Raw genomic sequence first — 20,555 nt, 5'->3', positions numbered from 1 at the left:
AGGACTTAAAATTCGAACAATTTCAATACAACTACCGGAAAATGTCCTGTTTCAAGAATGTACAGCGCCTTGTAAGAAAGAAACAGAAAGGCGTGCCGAAGCAGATTTCTTAGGGGAGATAATTAATCCTTGGTGCAAAAAGTTTTTCCCTTCTAAAAGGACCAAAGGGAAGGAGGTTGTTGTTGTGTTTTCTTATGTTTTCTATGTTTTTTTTTTTATTTTGTCTCTTTTTAAACTTTTTTGTTGTTGTTTTTTGTTGTTAGCTTTGTTCAAAATAATTGAAAAGTATTTTACGCTCGAGGAAGTTTGGTCCTGGCAGCAGACTAATTAAATAAACAAAATCAGAGAACTCTTCGACTGGGGGAAGAAAAGGGAAATATTTCAATTTTTTTTGTTCCTGTTTATGTTTTTATTGATTTCGTAACAAAAACGAAAAGGTGGAAAGTTTAAGCTGTTTGCTGATTAGGCAAATCAATATGGATGGAAGTTAAATTTACGACTTGTGTCCTTTTATTTGCACAAATACCTTCTTATACATACCTCGATAGGATTTATTTCTGTTTAATTTTTGTAGGAGGAGGTCTTCTATATTCAATATGATGATTCCTTAATATCGTAAAACTTACAAAGCAAAAGACCATATTTAAATATTAATTGAAAGAAGAGTGTTTGCCTTTGGTCTCATTAGGTGGAAGTGAATGCGTCCTTATTTTAATGTAAGAAGGTAAAGTTATAGTTGTTGATGTTATGTTGATTGTGTGAATAGAAGATTAAAGGAATTTGTCTTCTTCTTTCGAAAAGCGAGGATCCTTAAGTGACAACGATTTTGTTTGGATTTTGTATATTAGAATGTTGTCAAATAGAATTTATAGGTATTTGAATTGTTTGATTTGGAGTTGAGGGTATTTGTAAATTATCTTTTTATGACCTAAAATAACATGGACCATTAAATATTGAAAAGCTGTTGAATATTTGACTTAACTCTAAACTCTTAGTTTTTGGAAAAAAAGGATAAAAGTCCTTTGATAACTGTTTTAAGGGTTTCTAAATTACCTTTTCATTGCTTCGCTATTTTTAGGGGAATCTTTTTAGAGAAATAAATCATACCATACTTTTGTTTTCAAGCTTGCTGTTTCACTCAGGAGAACAAGTTGTCAAAATTAATATAAATTAGCGAAAGCATTAAATTTGTTCTTATTGAAATTGGTCATACGAATCCATGAGAATCAACAAGAACGAAGTTTTTTTTTTTTTTACAAGAGGTTACTCATGAGAATCAACAAAATGCAAGATCTCTGCTTTTTTGGTCACATGAATCCATGAGAATCAAAAAGAATGAAGTTTTTTTTAATTAAAATACAGCATCGTATCATTTTTGTTTCAGGAGATGTTAAAAAAATATTTATTGCAACTGAAAAAAAAATTGCTGCAAATAAAAATATTTCGCATTAAAAAAAAAATTGCTGCAAATTAAAAATTTTCTGCATTGAAAAAAAAAAAATTAATATTCGTCGAATTTCTTACAATTTTTACCATTTGACCTAACATAAGGTTCAATATTATAGTTGACATAGCTAATGTATGATCAAAAAGTCAAAATTTTGAGAAATTCAACAAATAATAATTATAAAAATTACATTTTTTTTTTCAATGGATAAAATTTTGTAGGTACCTATTTTCAATAAAAAAAAAGTTGCAATAACGTTTTTTTTTAATGCAAAAAATTTTTTGCACCAATAATTTTATTTTCAATGCAAATGTTTTTCAGTTGCAATAACATGTTTTGTAATGCAAAACCTTTTTAGATGGTGTAAATACTTTTCAAATATTTTTCAGTTGCAATAAAAAATTTTTGTTTAATGTAGATTTTTTTTCAGTTGCAATTATTTATATATTATTTTTTTAAATGCATTTTTTTTATTTGCAATAATATTTTTTTTTAATTTTTAATGGAATGCAAATGCATTAAAAAATATAATTTCTTACAACCCTGCTCAAGAACTCAAAAATTCAGAAGAAATGGAGGAAGTCTTAAAATCTGAAAGCATGCCTTTGAGATAATTATGTTTGCAGGTACATTCAAAACCTGCCAAGTCAATTGAATTAAAAATTTTATATTTTATTCATTTTAATTGAAACCACAAACCGATTTTATAAAATTTCACAAAAATATACAAATATTTAAATAACCACAGTACTTCGTTTCCATTTAAAAATAAAAATTTCTCCAATAAAACAAAAACTATCAAACACTAATGCAAATCCCAAAGCTGTAAAAATCCATCTAAGATCTCCCACTTTCAATGGTTCAGAGGTCGACTTCGATTTTATAGCTAACTTTTCAATCTTTCCAACTTGCATCAATTCAAAAAATCCCCTCTTTGTCCAAAAATCCAATAATCCACTAGCTTGTGTTGCCAAAATATGATTATTCAAAGTTTTCATATAAATTGAATTTTCATTCATCGAAATTGATGATAGCTTTTTTTCCAATAACAACATTGTTTCAGACCAACGAAACAATTGTTGACCAAAAAATTTTTGTTGATTATCATAAACATTCCATTTAGCTGTACTTGATGTAAATGCATATTTAGTATTTAGAGAATCTCGAGTTTTTGTAAGAATTTCAAAATCAGTTTCGACTTGAAATAAATTCGAATAGATTTTCATAAAATCTGGTCGAATTTTGTACATTAAAGTGTCCAAATCAGCTTTGTAGGCGAGAATTTTTAAACCAGAATGTTGAAGATCCTCAAAGGTTTCTATGAATTTCTCCTTTGGTGGTTCGGTCATGAAAGACTGAAGAAATGCATCGTATGAAGTTACCATTATGATTCCAAGCATAAATATCAGAGAGTATAAGATTTTGAGACTCAAACGAGCTGTTGGTTCTTCAGTTATTGACTGTCCTAACATTCCACGAAATGGATCGATGTTGAACAAAAAATCACGTAATTTTCGACTTGATCCTGTGAATTTAGCAGCTGTTGCAAGTGAAATAGATAGCGATATGAGTACCACTAAAAGTAAACCAAATGCTTCCCCATGAAATACATATGCAAAGACCTTATAAATTGGAATGCTTGGCTCCAAAGGTAGAATAACACTTACATCGTACATTTGGTAAGGATAAGAATACCATTCAATTGGATACTGCACCACTATCATACTAGCACCTGCTATTTCGATTGTTTCATTAAACACAAGACGATGCATTTGATTTGAGGATAAGGTAGTGCTAACACTTGACCTGTTCAATTTGGCATTATGTCTCTTAGCAAAAGCGTGGAAGAAATGCCAAATCAAACCACCAGCTATTTTACTACTATTAACGTTTCCTGAAAGTATCACTCCTGGTTCTGATCCTCCGAAAAGAATTGGTAATGTTATTCTATGAAGATCTCGCATTCGATCTGGAAAAACATCAACAGAATCTTCCTTGCTCCAAGTGAATTCTTCAATTTTGAACATTCCGAAATTACTGTAGCTATAAAAAATCGAAGAAGTTCCGAAATTTTGAAAAACTGCTACAACATTGATCATTCTATTCTGCCAGCAGAAATTGAATAGTCTCTTGAGTACCACATCATTTCTTAAAAAACTCTTTAGCATGAAAATTGTCTTACAAAATCGAAGATGTTGAAGAATTTCTGAAAGTCGTTGAAGAAGTTCTTCCGCAGCAGCACTCTCTTCATCAAATTGAATTATTGTTAGAAGATTTTCATTGAAATTTTGTTTCAAGTAAAATGAAGAATTTTCAGTTGCAAGAATTACTGGAATACCAACTTCTTCTATCAACTTTTCATCAAAATAAGTTTCCTCAGATGATTTCAGAAAAAGAATACTATCAAATTTCTCCAAATTTTTGATATTTTCGATGAAATCCAAAAATTTTGAGTAGAATTCAGCTTGTGTTGTAAGAAATTCAGCAGAAAACACTGCCAGTAAAACACAACTTGTTGTAGGAAAATTCATGACTGATAAGTTTTGCGAGTAACTAATGTTTTAGTCCTTATGGAATTATTAAAATACCAATTATTCTAATCAAATGTAGTTAATCATTTTTGTTATCAGATTTCCAATTAATTTCTTGTCGAGTATAATTACAGCTGTTTTTGTAATGTTAAAGAATACATACTTGAAACAGTTTACCCTTAAAAAAAGTGTGTTTTGAATTAATAACTCAATGTCATATATTACAATGTTTTTTTTTAACACACGTGTTTTATTGTTAATTAATTCAGCTTTGTTTATAACAATTAGGCTTTGAGAAGGATTATATAGTTAGTGCTTTTTGTGGTGTTGCCAAACCATGTTTTATGTTTTATGTTTTATGTTTTATGTTTTATGTTTTATGTTTTATGTTTTATGTTTTATGTTTTATGTTTTATGTTTTATGTTTTATGTTTTATGTTTTATGTTTTATGTTTTATGTTTTATGTTTTATGTTTTATGTTTTATGTCTTATGTTTTATGTTTTATGTTTTATGTTTTATGTTTTATGTTTTATGTTTTATGTTTTATGTTTTATGTTTTATGTTTTATGTTTTATGTTTTATGTTTTATGTTTTATGTTTTATGTTTTATGTTTTATGTTTTATGTTTTATGTTTTATGTTTTAAGACTGTGAAGTGACCTTAATTTTTTCTAAGCACTTCCCCTCTCATTCATTTTGAATCCAATACTTTACATCTAAATCAAATAACTAACAAGGACAATAAATCATAAATGTTTAATGCGGATTCCCTGTTGTTGTTTTTTTATCCTTAAATCTTCACGAAGAAGAACGTTTTTTCGAATCAGCAACTAACGCGCTATTTTTTATCCCACAATTCACCGCCATTAATGCTCAACATATGCGTGCGTGTGGCTCTCTTCTATGTGATTATTATTATGTTCGATGGATGGGCTTCACTTTGGCTTAAGTACTTAATCCTATTTCGCGGTAAAATGCGTAACTAACATTGAAATGTTTTACGAGGATATACAACGAGGGTCGTGGAATCCTTGATTTTCAACGCATATGTTGCAGCTTCATCGAAGGGAATTAAATTAATTCGAATGACAAAAAAGAAACACTGATCAGATTTTCTTTCTACCAAAAAAAAAAAAAAAAAACAATGATAGACAAAAAAAAACAGCTAAACTATGTGTGCAGTGTATCCTTATCAAAAGGACTTTTTTTGCAATAAAAAGATTGTGACAAACAAAAGGTTAAATGCCAAGGAAAATGTATTTTCCATGTCAAAGTTCTTTTTTCATTTTGTGTTTTATATCGTCGACATTGCATGCACAAGGACGAGTTTTTTGTTATAGGCACTATAGGCACCCATATCCTTATTTGTAAATTTATCGAGTGGAAGTGATGCGTGTCTCTATTATCCTCGAGTTTTCATTGAATTAGTTAAGTATTTTTTTCATTTTTGGTTAACCGGATTATTTAGTGGAAACAAAAACTATCACGCAATGAAAAAACCCAGGACAATGTGGTACGTTAGGTCAGCCAACAAAAAAAGAAGGTAGGTCCTATCAAGGATATTCGTGTTGGAAATGCAAATTTCCTTTTAATTTTAATCTTCTTGTGTAACATATGTTTGACACCCTCTCCGGTCTATCTAACTGACCCGACCACCAATGCAGATGTACCTAGAAACAGAAAAATGTGTCCATACGGAACTCTGTTATCGAAAATGATGTCCTTTTTCCTTTTAAAATCCTACTTAGAATTTTCATCATCGCCATAATAATGATTTTCCATTAGTTCCGATATTTTCAATTGCCATGGTTTCATAATATGGTGGTCAAGAGCGAGGGGTTATACCTACCAACGACCATCAAGGACATTTCTCTATTTTTTTTTTTTCTAATTTCTCTTTAATATCCCTTTTCGCCTTTTGTCATCCGCTTAACGGTCAGTGTAATTGTAATTAATTTTTGTGTACATTTCCTGCTTCTGATATGATTTTTCCATTTAATGCGATTAGAAGGACATTAATGGAATAAAAAAAGAAGAAAAAAGATAGATAGAAAATATACGTTTTGCAAGGACCTAATAGAATAGAAGATACAATCTGAAAGTCGTATATATATTCGATAAATACAACAGATATGTCCAGGAAAGTAAAGTTCCTTTATAGAAGAATAAGTGATTTGACTGCATTTCGCTAATGGAATCACATTAAATTGCTTCTATTTTCTTAGTTGTTATTGTTGTTTTTTTTTTTTCTTCTTCCTGGAATTCATCATAAACCCAGAAGTTAGTGTGGGTTAGCACTTAAACACCATTGACCTTCTACAATATCGAGAGGGTTTTATTTTTTTTTTTCTTACTTCTTCGCTTGTTAAGTGAGGAAATTAATTTTTCCGCAAAGTGTGTGGATTTTATTAACTGACGGAATAGGGCGAAATAGTGGGCGAGAAAATTGTTTATGGCATTGAGAATCCTTAATGGGTATAAGGGAGATTGGTGGACATTAAATTAGTGCGGTCGAATGGAGACTTTCAGTGGAATTACTCATCCTTTGGGTTGTAAATTGAGAAAAAAAAAAAAGGATAACGATATGGGTTTTATGTGATTGGAACATATGGGAACAAGTGGATTTTTCTTTTTCTTCTTTAATGAAATGTCATTTGGGAAAAATGAAAATGCATTTTAGATAAGAAGAATACAATATTGGAGTCATTCATAGAAAAATCCCTTCAAAAAATGGTAAAAAGACCTCGAGCTTAGTTGAAAATTCTTGGAAATATCGATTTTGAGTTCAAAAAACAATTTTGAAGGACCTGGTTTCAGATCGACTATATATTTGAAAAACCCAAAACCGTAAACAATAAATCTTCTATCAGCAAAAATGTAATGAAATCTATCACCAATTTATATTTGATCCACATTCACATAACTATTTCCGATCCACTCAACACTCTCAAAAAACATTCATTTATAAGATAATTAAAAGATAAATAAAAATATTTCTCCCGTCTTCTTTGAAGGACAATTCAATAATTCTACCAATACTCTTGTTTTTTGTCCATAAAAGAAATCGTATTAAGAATACAAAGATTCTCATTAAATTCGAATAACTTCAATAAATATATTTTATATGGCTATTTCATCCACGAAAAAAAAAAAAACAAATTCCTCATTCCTAAGTCGCCCCCAAAACGATGGCCAAAAATGACAAAATTAATTATCTCTCCACTTTCTTATATCAATTTAATTACATCCCACACACTTCATTCCCATTAAAAAACAAAGCAAAACAAAAAAAAAAAAAATAAGGAAAACCAAACATTTTTATTGAGTGAACTAAAAACACCCACAAAACACCAAAGAACCCCAAAAACAGATCCTGCCAATACTTCATAATGTTGTGTGTGTCCTGGCAAACAAGTCATCTGCAAAAAATATCATAAAAGCCCAAAAAAAAAACAACAACAGTAAAAAAAATATCCTATTTCTAGATTCCTTTCAAGATCCTTACTCGTATAGGTAGAACAATATCCAATAGCACCTCCCACCCACAAAATCACACACACACACAGACACTAGCAAACCGCAACTCCTGATTGTATCCTTATAAATCAATTCAGGCGTCACAATGAGAATCGTACGGTGAGCAAGAGAAGAAAGACAGAGCCCCGAATATCCTTTTAGTTTCACATCATGTGCTCTGAATTAAAAATTAGCCCACAAAAGGATGATTCCTTGTGTTGTTGGATGGCTTCGAAATGAATTGAAGTTAGAGAGTTGACTGCTGAGCTGGATGCTGCTTATACTCCTGTCTAAGACGGATACCAAAATTTATTGTGCAACCAAGGAAAAGCATTATTGCGAAGTTGTTTATATATATAGAAAAGATGTATTAGATGGTATTATCCTTATAGGAGGAAAATTTATACAATGTGTGTTGTTGTTGTTTTTTTTTTCTTTTTTGTATTTATTTTTTCTCTAAAGGAAATCTGCCGAAAATCTTTTGTGTGTGGTGTATTTTTGGATCCTCTATTATCCTTTAAATTATATGGTTTTGAAATAAAATTACAATACAACACACACATTGGAGCTGCCAGTTAGAAGAAGTGATAGCAATGCAATAAGGATAACAAAAGGAAATTGATAGATTGTACACTGAAAGAAAAAGCTATTTCACTACTTTGGAGTAAGATATACGTTCCACAATTATTCAAATGTTTTGTTTTAATAAGTTCAGCTGTGAAATTAGGGTGCTAATTTAATTTCGTTTACTTGGAAATGTATTATGTTCCACAGGTTCTATTATTGTAAAAGTAATGAAATCAAAAATTTTTCTTTTGAAATTATAAGGTGCGGAACAAAAAAAAAATGATTTGTGGAATCTATTTTTTTTTAATAAACTGTGGAACGTAGAAAATAGTTCAGTTTCAATTTGAACTTCCAATGAGTAAACAAACGTTCCACATTCCATACCGAGCAATATTTTATCCCGTAATTTGAAAAATAAACGCGTTCCACTACATTTCAGTTCGTAAAGTCTGACTTGAAGTGTTATTTTTTTGGGGTAATTTGGAAATAATTGAATATTGTATCAGTTACCATTAAGTCAAGTTCTCAATTATTCTTTTTTGTGTAGTTATTACGATTATGTTCCACAATTTCTTTTTAAATTAAAACTAAAAAATTTTAATCTAGCAAATGATGTGGCTAAGGGCTAAGCGAACCTCGGATGCTGAATCTTAGGTAGGTCTAGTTTGTTGTACATGCCACTTTTCGTTTTTTTTTTTTATGTGTATGTGTAATTATTTAAATCGATTTCACGTGCGCTAAATGTCAAATTATGGTTTATTTTCAAACCTTAATCCAATCTTGATTATTCAAGTGTCAGTAAGCTATTTTAAAAAATAACACATTTTTAATCTGTTGTAAGATTAAATTAAATCCATCCACTCATATATGTCCCATACCTATGAATTTTAAATATGAAAAACTTTCCATTGAATTTTTAAAAATAAATCTGCAATTAAATTAAACATTGCACCGAATAAGTTCTATTTTGGTAGCTAGCTATAAAATATGCATATCAAACCTTTATTAAATATGTAGGAAATACCTTGTAGATTGAAAAAACATTTGGAGTCAACCTTATAATCAATCGAATAATTCTATAAAAACGAACTTGTAGTTCAAAACAATTCTCAGTCATGAATTTAAGTTCAACAAGCAGTCTTGTTGCATTTGTAGCAATAGTATTTGCTGCTAAATTTTTGAGAGCAGACGAAGTAACTTATTTCAACACAAAGTTTTTGGATTTCATCGAAAATATTAACAAAGCGGAAAGATTTGATAGCGTTTTTCTCCTCAAATCATCCAAAGAATCTCATTTTGACGACAGTAACTTCATTCGTGATATTACAACTTCACTTAATATTCCGTTGATTTTGGCAACTGACATTTCTTCATTTTACTTAAAACAATATTTCAATGAAAATCTCCTAATTATTGTTCAATTTGATTCTAGTGATTTACTTTTTCAGCGACTTTTAGAAGATCTTCAGCACCTTCGATTCTGTAAGACGATTTTTGTTCTAAAAAATTCTTCAAGAAATACTTCGGACTTAAAAAGAATCTTCAATTTCTGCTGGAAGAATGGAATGATTAATGTTGTAGCAGTTTATCAAGATTTCGGAATTTCTTCAATGACCTACTACAGTTGTAGAAATTTTGGAGGTTTTAAAATTGAAGAATTTATCTGGCGAAAAAATGTTAGTGTTTTTCCTGATCAAATGGGTGACCTTCATGGACAAACACTGTCAGTTAGGTTCGGTGGACCGGAGCCAGCAGTAATAATGTCAGAAAACTCTAATAAAGATACAAAGATTGGTGGTTATGTGGGACATATTCTCCAAACTTTTGCTAAGAGGCACAATGCCAAAATAAACACTTGGAATATATATAATTGGCATACGTCTTATGAAATTTTGGAACTAGCTTTAAATGGTACCATCGAGATAGCAGGTACACACCAAGTCGTTGCAGATGAGGCATTGAAATGGTTTTCGTATCCCTATTTAGTGATTCATTGGGGTATGATGGTGCCTGTGGAATCAAATATTCCTATTTATAAAGTGTTTGCCTTTGTTTTCCATTGGGAAGCCCTTGTTGTAACAATCATTATATTTATTTTGCTATCAGTAATTCTTAAAGCAGCTGCGACATTCTCAAGACCACATCAGAATTACTTCAAAGTCGATTTCATATTCAACATTGATTGTTTTCGTGGAATACTTGGTCAGTCAATAACTGAAACACCAAACGCTTCTTTCACTACAAAAGTTATCTATTTGCTGATATTTTTGCTTGGAATTATAATTGTTACCTCGTACGATGCCTTTCTTCAGTCCTTTATGACTCAACCTCCAAGAGAAAAAATGATAAAATCATTTGATGACATTCAATCATCGAGTTTAAAAATCTACACATTAAAAGTTGATATCGAAAAGGTATTAAAAAAGTTAAGACCTGATATTATGCAAAAGTATTCAAATTTATTTCAAGGCGAAAGCAACTTTGAGAAATTTTCAAAAGTTCGAAATTCTTTAAATACCAAATATGCTTTCACTGTTTATGATGCAAAATGGAAGATTTTTGAAAATCAACAAATTTATTTTGACAAAAAATTATTTCGTTGGTCTGAAGAATTGATAATTGTGGAAAATATGTTAGCAGCTATTCCAATAAATGAAAATTCAATTTATAAGAAAATTTTGAATTTTCATATTTTAGAAATACAATCTAGTGGATTGCTGGATTTTTGGATAAAGAGAACTTTTTACGAAATGATTGATATTGGAAGAATTGAAAAGTTAAATGATGGATTTGATCAAAAGATGCAGCCTTCATTGAGAATTGAAGATTTAAAATGGATTTGGATAATGATGGGATTGGCTGTAATTTTAGCAATTGTGTGCTTTATTGGAGAAATTTGTGTATTTCAGTGGAAAAATGGAAGAAACAAACAAACTGGTAAAAATGTTAGAAATTAATTTAATATTATATAAGTTTTTGCTTTAGATGTGATTTTTTAAGAAATAAAAATATCTTCATGGAAAAAAAATATTATAGTGAGGCGGCTTAGCATTAAAAAAGAGTTCAATCGTGCACTTTGTGATAAAAGCATGAAATTAACATCGTTGGTAGTACTCAATTTAAGAGTTATTTTGAGATATTGGGCCACCTTGTATTCCATTCGGAAGGGTAGATACAAGACTTTTTCTGTGTTGCACTCGATTTGTTGCATATCGTAGTATAGGCAATGAAATATTGTATTAATATGATACATGATTTCGCCCGATCGAATAAAATCAATACCAAAATGTTTCGACCATCATGTAAAAAGTTATTGGACTCTTTATGAATTGTCTTTTACTCAAAGAGCAAGAGTCAAAATATTATCAAGTACTCCTTGAAAAAAAGTGGTAGGTTGATAGAATTTCGTGTGGACGTTCCATATACCATAGAAAAAAATAATAAAATATGTTCATCAAAAAATTTCAGGTCAAAGGGTGTTTTTTTTAGCGAGAAAGAACACTTTTGAAATGGTATCATTGCAGCACATGGAAAATTTTTGCATTTTTTTTAACCGCATATATATTTTATACATCGTATGAGAATCAAAAATAATCAAAAAATGAATTATATTTACCATGGAACATTGAATTTTCATGCAAAACTTAAATTGCTTGCTTTTATTTTTTATTGAATTTTCATACAAATTAATGTTTTGAAGGAGTGAGGTGCAAAAGTTAAAGTATGAAAAATAATTGTGCAGTTTGTGATAAAAGGATCAAATTAATAGGATTGTTAGAACAATATGTAACCCTCATTTTAAGATATTGGGCCTTTTAATATTTCACCTATGAGGATGTACATGAGCCATCTAATAATCACAAATTTCACAAAACTTCATTTAAATTGCTTTCTGTGCATCGTTATAAACATCTTCAAAGGTAAAATATTAAGTGGCCCAATATCTTAAAATGAGGGTTATATATTGTACTAACAATCCTATTAATTTGATCCTTTTATCACAAACTGCACAATTATTTTTCATACTTTAACTTTTGCACCTCACTCCTTCAAAACATTAATTTGTATGAAAATTCAATAAAAAATAAAAGCAAGCAATTTAAGTTTTGCATGAAAATTCAATGTTCCATGGTAAATATAATTCATTTTTTGATTATTTTTGATTCTCATACGATGTATAAAATATATATGCGGTTAAAAAAAATTCAAAAATTTTCCATGTTTTGCAATGGTACCATTTCAAAAGTGTTCTTTCTCGCTAAAAAAAACACCCTTTGACCTGAAATTTTTTGATGGACATATTTTATTATTTTTTTCTATGGTATTAGAAAAGTCCACATAATACAGTAAAATAAGGAGAAAAAAGGGGTAAATCTCGGAATGAATGTTAGTAGAATTTTTTTTTGCTCAATATCTTCCTTTTGCCATTCTATAACATATCTCAAAAGTCTAGAAAAATCTCATGTCCGCTTGTCGCGATTTCAAGGTCAAATCGCGAAATGGAGATTTTCAAAATTAGCAAAAATAGGCTATGGTATTATATACACATATGATACATGATTTCAAGGTATTTTTTAATGCTGATTCCAAAAAATCTAAAATCAAGACAATCTGACGTCTCTGGAAAAAGTTATACCTGTTTTTCATCTGTCAACTCATATTATTATAACAGTTGCAAACTTACTGCCGAAAAACCCTTAAAAGTTATGGTAGATGAACCAAATTTTGCATGAAGATTTTAGAATCCATCATTATTAAAAATCGAAACAATCCATTACAAAAAATATATATACCTACGAAATAATGGTATTTTTTGATGGAGGGGCAAATTTTAGGATATGCACTAAAAAAGATTGTTGTTCATCTTAGGAATAAGTGCTAATAGGCTAATTTTTTCATTTTAATCTTTGTTTGGATATTCTTTAACTACCCTCAAAAATCTAAAAAAATATCATGTCCGCAAGTCCTAATTTTCTTGGTTTGAAGATAAGGTGCAGATTTTAAAAAATTGAAAAACTACACTTCAGATATTTGTGTCAGATCAACATGAATAAGGTGCATTACTTTTCAGGGACGGTCAGGTTGACTTGTTTGTGAGTTTTGTTGGAATAAGTGTTAAAAAATACCTTTAAATCATGTCGCTTATGTTGGTATACATATAAAAATTTAAACTTTTCTTATTAATTTTTTAAAATCTGCACCTTATTTTCAAACCAAGAAAATTAGGACTTGCGGACATGAGATTTTTTTAGATTTTTGAGGGTAGTTAAAGAATATCCAAACAAAGATTAAAATGAAAAAATTAGCCTATTAGCACTTATTCCTAAGATGAACAACAATCTTTTTTAGTGCATATCCTAAAATTTGCCCCTCCATCAAAAAATACCATTATTTCGTAGGTATATATATTTTTTGTAATGGATTGTTTCGATTTTTAATAATGATGGATTCTAAAATCTTCATGCAAAATTTGGTTCATCTACCATAACTTTTAAGGGTTTTTCGGCAGTAAGTTTGCAACTGTTATAATAATATGAGTTGACAGATGAAAAATAGGTATAACTTTTTCCAGAGACGTCAGATTGTCTTGATTTTAGATTTTTTGGAATCAGCATTAAAAAATACCTTGAAATCATGTATCATATGTGTATATAATACCATAGCCTATTTTTGCTAATTTTGAAAATCTCCATTTCGCGATTTGACCTTGAAATCGCGACAAGCGGACATGAGATTTTTCTAGACTTTTGAGATATGTTATAGAATGGCAAAAGGAAGATATTGAGCAAAAAAAATTTCTACTAACATTCATTCCGAGGTTAAACCCTTATTTGACTGGATTAACAATAAATTTTATCAACCTACCACTTTTTTTCGAGGAGTACTTGGTAATATTCTGAATCTTGCTGTTTGAGTAAAAGACAATTTATAAAAAGTGCAATAACTTTTTACATGACGGTCCAGGCATATTGCTATTGGTTTTATTCGATCGGGCGTTAAAAATTACCTCGAAATCATGTATTATATTAATAAAAAGGTTTCATCAGCTATACTATGATATGCAACAATGCGGTTGCAACACAGAAAATCTCTTGTATCTACGCTCCTGGATGGAATACAAAGTGGCCCAATATCTCAAAATAACTCTAATATTGAGTAATACCCATGATATAAATTTCATGATTTTATCACAAAGTGCACGATTTAGATGCTAAGCCGCCTCACTATTAAGAAAATTTTAAAGCTTTTTTTGAAAAAAAAGAAGGATTAACTAGCTTCTTATGTGAAAAATGTTTGTGTTTTTATAAGAAAACAGAATGCGTTCCACAGTAAAATTATAATCGATGGAAAAGAGTTAGATTACAAAAAAAAAAGATATTGAAAAACATCATGTGGAACGTAAGTTCCAGTAGCTGAATATAGAATCTACAGATCAAAAATTTATTAATTTTGTAGCAAATACCTTGTAGGTTGAAAAATATATGAAAATTTGTCTTCTTTCAAAAATTGATTTACTTATCATATTACCCAACATCATCATAGGACAGCTCATCCTGGACAACTCATCATCCAATTTTTTTTTTTTTTGTGAAGGGTAACTTTTTGGTAGTTGTTGTTTTTTTTAAATTTATTTTCTTAATGAAATAAATGTTTCCAGAGATGAATTCTTGTCTTTTGATGAGTTGTTCATGATGATTTGTCCTATGATTAGCTGTCCACTGATAAGTTGTGTTGAGACCTTGAAAATTGCTTTAAGAAGGTGGAATATCGCGTACAGATTGAAAAACGTACTAGTATAAAAACTGATGAATAAATACGTTCCACAATTTTCCAAGTGAAGTTTATTGAAAACTTTCTGTGATTTTAAGTAGGTATTATATAATATTTTATTATTTAAAAATCTTTATAGGTACTATATCAAATAAAATATTTTTGAATACGATCAGAATAATTGTGGATTGTGGAATATAATAAATGTTTTTTTTTTTTCGTTTTTTTACTCTAAACCACAAATTATGAAAAAATCCTTTAAGTGTAATTTACATTCAAGTTCAATCAATCGTAAAGGAGTAAAATTTCCCTTTGAATAGAAAAAGAAGAAGAAGAAGAGAAAAGATTGAGACGTTTATTTCAGCTTTTCATGTATATTTAGGCATCTGTTGCATTATATTATCCATAGGTGATGTTACTGATGTGTGGTATTTTCTAATAGAATTAGCACACAAACACACAAAACATATACAAAGAAATAAAAAGAATCTTTACCTACTTCAATCTTATCTTTCCGCACATAGACTTTTTTTTTTCAAAAGTCGATATTTGATCCTTATTTTGTGTTATTTTTATTCCTATATCTGATGCACTGGCGGGCGTTCTCTCAAGGACGAAATCCTCACATTATTTTTACACACGAGCGCAAAAGAGAGTAAAATTATAGTTAATGTGTCCATAATATATCCTTGTTGATGGTAATTTGAGATGAATAAAGTGTGTAAGGTTACTATGTGGAAGAGGGCATCAATTGAAACAACAAGAACAACAGAAAAATCAACCATTAGGACATTATTTGCTATTTAAGGATACAATAGGTATACATGTTGTAAGGAAGAAAAATAATATTATTTCTCTTCATGATTTAGGATGAAATTGTAACCTCTAGTTCGATTGGATTTTTGTTTTTTTTTTTTTATTTCGAGAACATAAATACAGGATCAAATTTCATCCTGTTGAAAACAGGCGGAGTTTGATCTCAATTTTTTTTTTTCTCTTGATAATAAATTATAATATTGTATGGAAAAAATAATGAGGATGTCGAAAGACAAACGCCTGCTTGTGTTTGTTAAGGAAGTCGTAAATTGACACAAATATTTTACATCAAGAGTCAAAGGTCACCAAGTGAGACATGTTTGTTATGGAAACTGAATATACGCTTTTGACTAGAATTGCAATTGAACACCAGGATCTATTTGGAATATATCCAGGAAATGTTTTGAGTCCTTGTCCCGGTGTTGTAAATACGGTACAATTAATAAATTTTATTGCTTGTTTCTGAAAATTCAAATTCTTCAGAAAAAATTGGTTTTGGGGAAATAGCTGTCTTTTAAAAAACTGTTAAAAAATAAATATAGAAATGGCGATCAAGTCTATCGATGACCAAAAAATATAGAAAAAAAGTTTTAACTTATATTCTCTTATAACTTCTAAACTACTTACCATAATTTAAAAAATGAGGTATTGTTAGAAGCGTCTTGCTTGTCTTATAATTATAGGCAATCTAAAAATAAAAAGAGATACAAAAAATGGTAACACTTTCACTCCTAAATTTTTAGTTGCGATGTAGGTAAATACTATTATAATAAGTTATGCATTCGTACAGAAAAAAGTTGAGATAACAATTTTCCACAACATTACGATGATAAGGAATGCAAAAAAAGTGGGTCCCGGAAGCCCGTCTGTTTTTTTCGGAAATCATTACTAACGGTACCTGCCATAGAACCGCTTTTTTCAAATCTGATTTTCTGCCAAACTACTGATTCAATTTCAACGAAACTTTTATAGAAAAATATTTATATAATTTTAATATAAATCAGAAATAAAATTAAGAAAAAGTAATTTTTGGATTTTTAAAAAAAATTTTGAAATTTTTTTAGAAAAATCCAATTTTTCAAAACGGGAAATTGAATTTTTTTGAAATTTTGCTTTTACATGTTGATTTGTGATTTCTACAAAATGGCATATCAATTTTATTTTAAAACTTTTTTTTTCAAAAAATTATTTATAAAATATAATAGGTAGTTTTTTTGAATTTTTTTTTTTTTTGCTAAAAATGCATCTTAACATATCAAATAAAACTGCATACTTGTTTTTTTGTTTGTTTTTGTTTTAATATACTTACATTTTCCAAATTTCTATATAAAAAGTCTTAAAAATTTAAGCAACTTGAACTCTAAGAGCAAATTCGTGTGACCCAGTCGTGGACTTGATTTCTATTTACTTGAAAGTTATTAAATACAAATAAATTACAGAGCGATTTTTTAAGAAATATTTATTAAATATTTATTCAAAAAAGACAAAAAGTGATTTTTTAAAAATTGAATGTTTAAAAGCACTGCTCACCAACAATTGATACAAACTAATTATACAACTTTTTATTTATTTTTCAGTCTAACAATACAAATTTCTCCCACCAAACACATTAAAGCAACACCAAACGCCAATCCAATCATTATCCAAATCCATTTTAAATCTTCAACTTTCATTTGTTTAAACTTTGCCTTATATTCAACATCTAACTTTTTAATCCTTCCAAGTTCAACTAATTCATAAAATGACCTCTTCTGCCATTGTTCCATCAAACCACTTGATTGTGTTTCCAAAACATATAAATTCAAAATTTTTCTATAAATTGAATTTTCATTAATAGAAATTGGTGATAGAATATTTTTCAATAAAGTCAACTCTTTTGACCATCGAAATAATTGTTGTCCAAAGAAATTTTGTTGATTTTCATAGAAATTCCATTTTGGTTGAATAACAGTAAAGGCATTTTTAGTATTTAAAGTATCTCGAAAACTGGTAAAAATTGAGAAATTCGTTTCACCTTGAAATAAATTTGAATATTTTTTCATAAAATCAGGTCTAATTTTGTTTAGCAACTCATCGATATCACCTTGATCGGCGTAGATTTTTAAGCCTGATTTTTTTAGATCATCGAAAGATTTTATCATTTTTCCTCTTGGAGGTTCGGTCATGAATGACTGAAGAAATGCATCGTATGAAGTTACAATCATGATTCCGAACAAAAATATCAGTGTGTATAAGATTTTTAGACTCAAAGGAGCTCTAGGTTCTTCAGAAATTGACTGTCCTAACATTCCACGAAAAGGATCAATGTTGAAGAATAAATCACGTAAAACTAAATTTCGACTTGATCCTGTGAATTTAGCAGCTATTGCAAGCGAACTAGATAGCGATATCAGTACGATTATTGTCAAAACAAATGCTTCCCAATGAAAAACAAATGCAAACACTTTGTAAATGGGTATACTCTGTTCAATGGGCAACATTACACCCCAATCGCAAACAATGTAAGGATATGAAAACCATTTAAATGAATCTTGTAGAAGTATCATACTTCCACCTGATATTTCAACTGTTCCATTTAAAATACGTTTATGTATGTTAAAAGACGATACTGAAGTTTTTGCACTCGAAGTGTTCAAACGGGCGTTGTGTTTCTTAGCAAAAGACTTGAAGAAGTCCCCTAAATAGCCTCCAACAATTGTATCACCGCTAGAATTTTCTGAAATGATTGTTGCTGGTTCTGCTCCTCCGAAAACAACTGGCAAAAATGTGCCTTGAAGGTTCCTCATTCGATTTGGAAAAACATTAGAATTCTTCTTCTTTTTCCAGATGAATTCTTCAATTGTAAAATTTGCGATATTATTGTAGCTGAAGAAAGCTGAAGAAGTGGAGAAATCTTGAAAAACTGCTAACACATTGATCATTCTATTCTTCCAGCAGGAATTGAAAACTCTTCCCAGTTCCAAATCATTTCTTGAAGAACTCCCGAGGGTGAAAATTGTTTTACAGAATCGAAGGTGTTGAAGATATTCAGCTAGTCGTTGAAGAAGTAAATCATTTCCCTCAAATTGAACTATTGTCAAAATATTATCATTGAAGAATTCCCTTAAGTAAAATGAAGAAGTTTCAGTTGATAGAATTACTGGAATATCAACTGAAGTTGTAATATTTCGGATGAATTCGTCATCAAAATAAGGTTTCTGAGAGGATTTAAGAAGAAAAACACTTTCAAATTTTTGCACTTTATTGATGTGTTCAATGAAATTCAAAAATTTTGAATTGAATTCAGCTTCTGTTATTAAGACCTCTGCAGCGAGCAATGCACTGAAGACGACAAGCCCACTCGTGGGAAAAGTCATGACTGACAATAATTCATTTGAATCATAAATGTTTTTTCTTATAAAAAGCAAATTGATGTGTAGGCATTAATTGAATATGAGAATTCTCTAGCAAACAGGGTGTTATGAGTTGTTGGCCAGCTAAATTCCCTTAAGTAAGATTTCCATAACTATAGATTTACTATTTTTTTTTCTTAATTTTCGATATCGACCTCTTAAGTGGGTAATAGAGATACCGAGAATACCTAACCCCAAATCTGCTCAAAAATTTTAATGTAAATGAGTGTAACTTTCTTAGGAATTAATTGCTTATAACTTTATCAATAAAATCCGAAATTAAAAAACCTCGAAATTCGAAAAACCCTAAGTTTTAAAAACCTAATATCCTGGCTCAAAAAGAAGTAGGGTAAAAGCGGGTGAGATGGCGCGGCGGGGGAGATGACGCACTTTAAATATCTTGTACATTTTTTGCTCTAAAAATGTATGAAAAATTTTTTTTTTGAGCTTTCTTTAAATATTTTACATCGAAGTAGCCAGTATTCGTTTCTTTGTCTGTGATACAAATAATTAAAAAAATTTGGAAGCAAATCATGTGATGATTTTTTTCGAATTTTTTTTTTCGCTCTTTTTATTGTTCCTATATTTTGTGAGTCGTTGGGATCTTAGATGCCCTTGATAACCCAATACATACAAGAGAGCATAAGTTATACATTGCATGTAAAATTTGAGCTCTAGTTCTATCTGCTTATTTGTAGGTGCTTACGAATAGGAATTATGCGAAAAAAGGTGATATGGCGCAGTTTTTTGCGGGTGAAATGGCGCATTCCGTACTAAAAATTTTTACTTGAGTATAGTTTTAGAATGTGCCATATCACCCTCAAAATATTTTTTTTAAGTAATTCAGCCAAGTTCAAATTTTCATTAAACACAATTTATCAATCTTTTATATGGCATGCATTGGTGCTTGACTCGTAAACATCGTTCAACCATTTGTGAAATAAATGTGGCAATAGAAACCTAAAACAAACTCATGCACCATCTCACCAACCAATGGCATACCATGGTTTTTTTAAAACTTTTTTGCTAAATTTATTTTAAAATATAAATTAAAAAGATAAAATTCTGTAAAACAAGTAATACGTTGGATATTGAATATAGAACATTTTTGCATTGTTAGAAATATGAAATGTGGTTTACTTTGAAAAATATGCCAAAAACAAAAAAGGTATGCCATCTTACCCGCTTTTACCCTATGCGTAAACTGCAAACTGGGTGCTTTTTTGGTGAGATTTTCGGGATCCTGCTTTTAAGGATACACATGAAATTTTTGGAGATTTCGGGGTTTCCGAGTTAACTAAATAGTTGTTTTTTTTTCATGAATCTTTTTTTATTTCTGGTTTTTGGGGTATTTTTATTTTCTGGATTGAGGGTTTTCGAATTTTTTAGTTTTCTCGATTTCGTTATTTTAGCATTGGAGATTTTTTGGGTTTATGGGGTATTTTTCTTTCTAGCTTGAGGGTTTTTGGCGTTTTTGGGTTTTCTTGATTTAAATTTCGCAAGAAAGTAGCTAT

The 20,555-nt window shown here is 29.7% G+C and overlaps 4 protein-coding genes across 4 annotated transcripts in view; 1 reads left to right on the top strand and 3 right to left on the bottom strand.

Annotated features, from left to right (window-relative positions):
* Positions 1-10,991, bottom strand: part of LOC129919921 (uncharacterized) — a 161,127-nt gene extending 150,136 nt beyond the window's left edge. The window contains exon 1 of the mRNA XM_056001028.1: positions 10,985-10,991. The gene's annotated coding sequence lies outside the window, so the exon portion shown is untranslated. The remainder of the gene's footprint in view (positions 1-10,984) is intronic.
* Positions 2,182-3,978, bottom strand: LOC129918103 (uncharacterized). The gene has a single exon (XM_055998452.1). It carries the CDS (start codon positions 3,976-3,978, stop codon positions 2,182-2,184), a length of 1,797 nt encoding a protein of 598 aa, XP_055854427.1.
* Positions 9,178-10,820, top strand: LOC129918102 (uncharacterized). The gene is made up of 2 exons (XM_055998451.1): positions 9,178-10,476; positions 10,773-10,820. The coding sequence occupies exons 1-2, from the start codon at positions 9,178-9,180 to the stop codon at positions 10,818-10,820; spliced, it is 1,347 nt and encodes a 448-aa protein (XP_055854426.1).
* A 6,220-nt stretch (positions 10,992-17,211) lies between the features above and the next one.
* On the bottom strand, positions 17,212-19,005 carry LOC129918101 (uncharacterized). Its single transcript, XM_055998450.1, has one exon. It carries the CDS (start codon positions 19,003-19,005, stop codon positions 17,212-17,214), a length of 1,794 nt encoding a protein of 597 aa, XP_055854425.1.
* Positions 19,006-20,555: the final 1,550 nt, after the last annotated feature.

This window comes from Episyrphus balteatus, chromosome 4 (genome assembly GCF_945859705.1).
Source record: "Episyrphus balteatus chromosome 4, idEpiBalt1.1, whole genome shotgun sequence".
NCBI classification, from domain to species: domain Eukaryota; kingdom Metazoa; phylum Arthropoda; class Insecta; order Diptera; family Syrphidae; genus Episyrphus; species Episyrphus balteatus.
This window is presented reverse-complemented; position numbering and strand designations above follow the sequence as displayed.

Coding starts and splice junctions, on each gene's coding strand:
- LOC129918103 (XM_055998452.1), bottom strand. CDS start 3,978: ATGAATTTTCCTACAACAAGTTGTGTTTTACTGGCAGTGTTTTCTGCT.
- LOC129918102 (XM_055998451.1), top strand. CDS start 9,178: ATGAATTTAAGTTCAACAAGCAGTCTTGTTGCATTTGTAGCAATAGTA. Junction 10,477..10,772: donor TAAAAGTTGATATCGAAAAG/GTATTAAAAAAG, acceptor AATACAATCTAG/TGGATTGCTGGATTTTTGGA.
- LOC129918101 (XM_055998450.1), bottom strand. CDS start 19,005: ATGACTTTTCCCACGAGTGGGCTTGTCGTCTTCAGTGCATTGCTCGCT.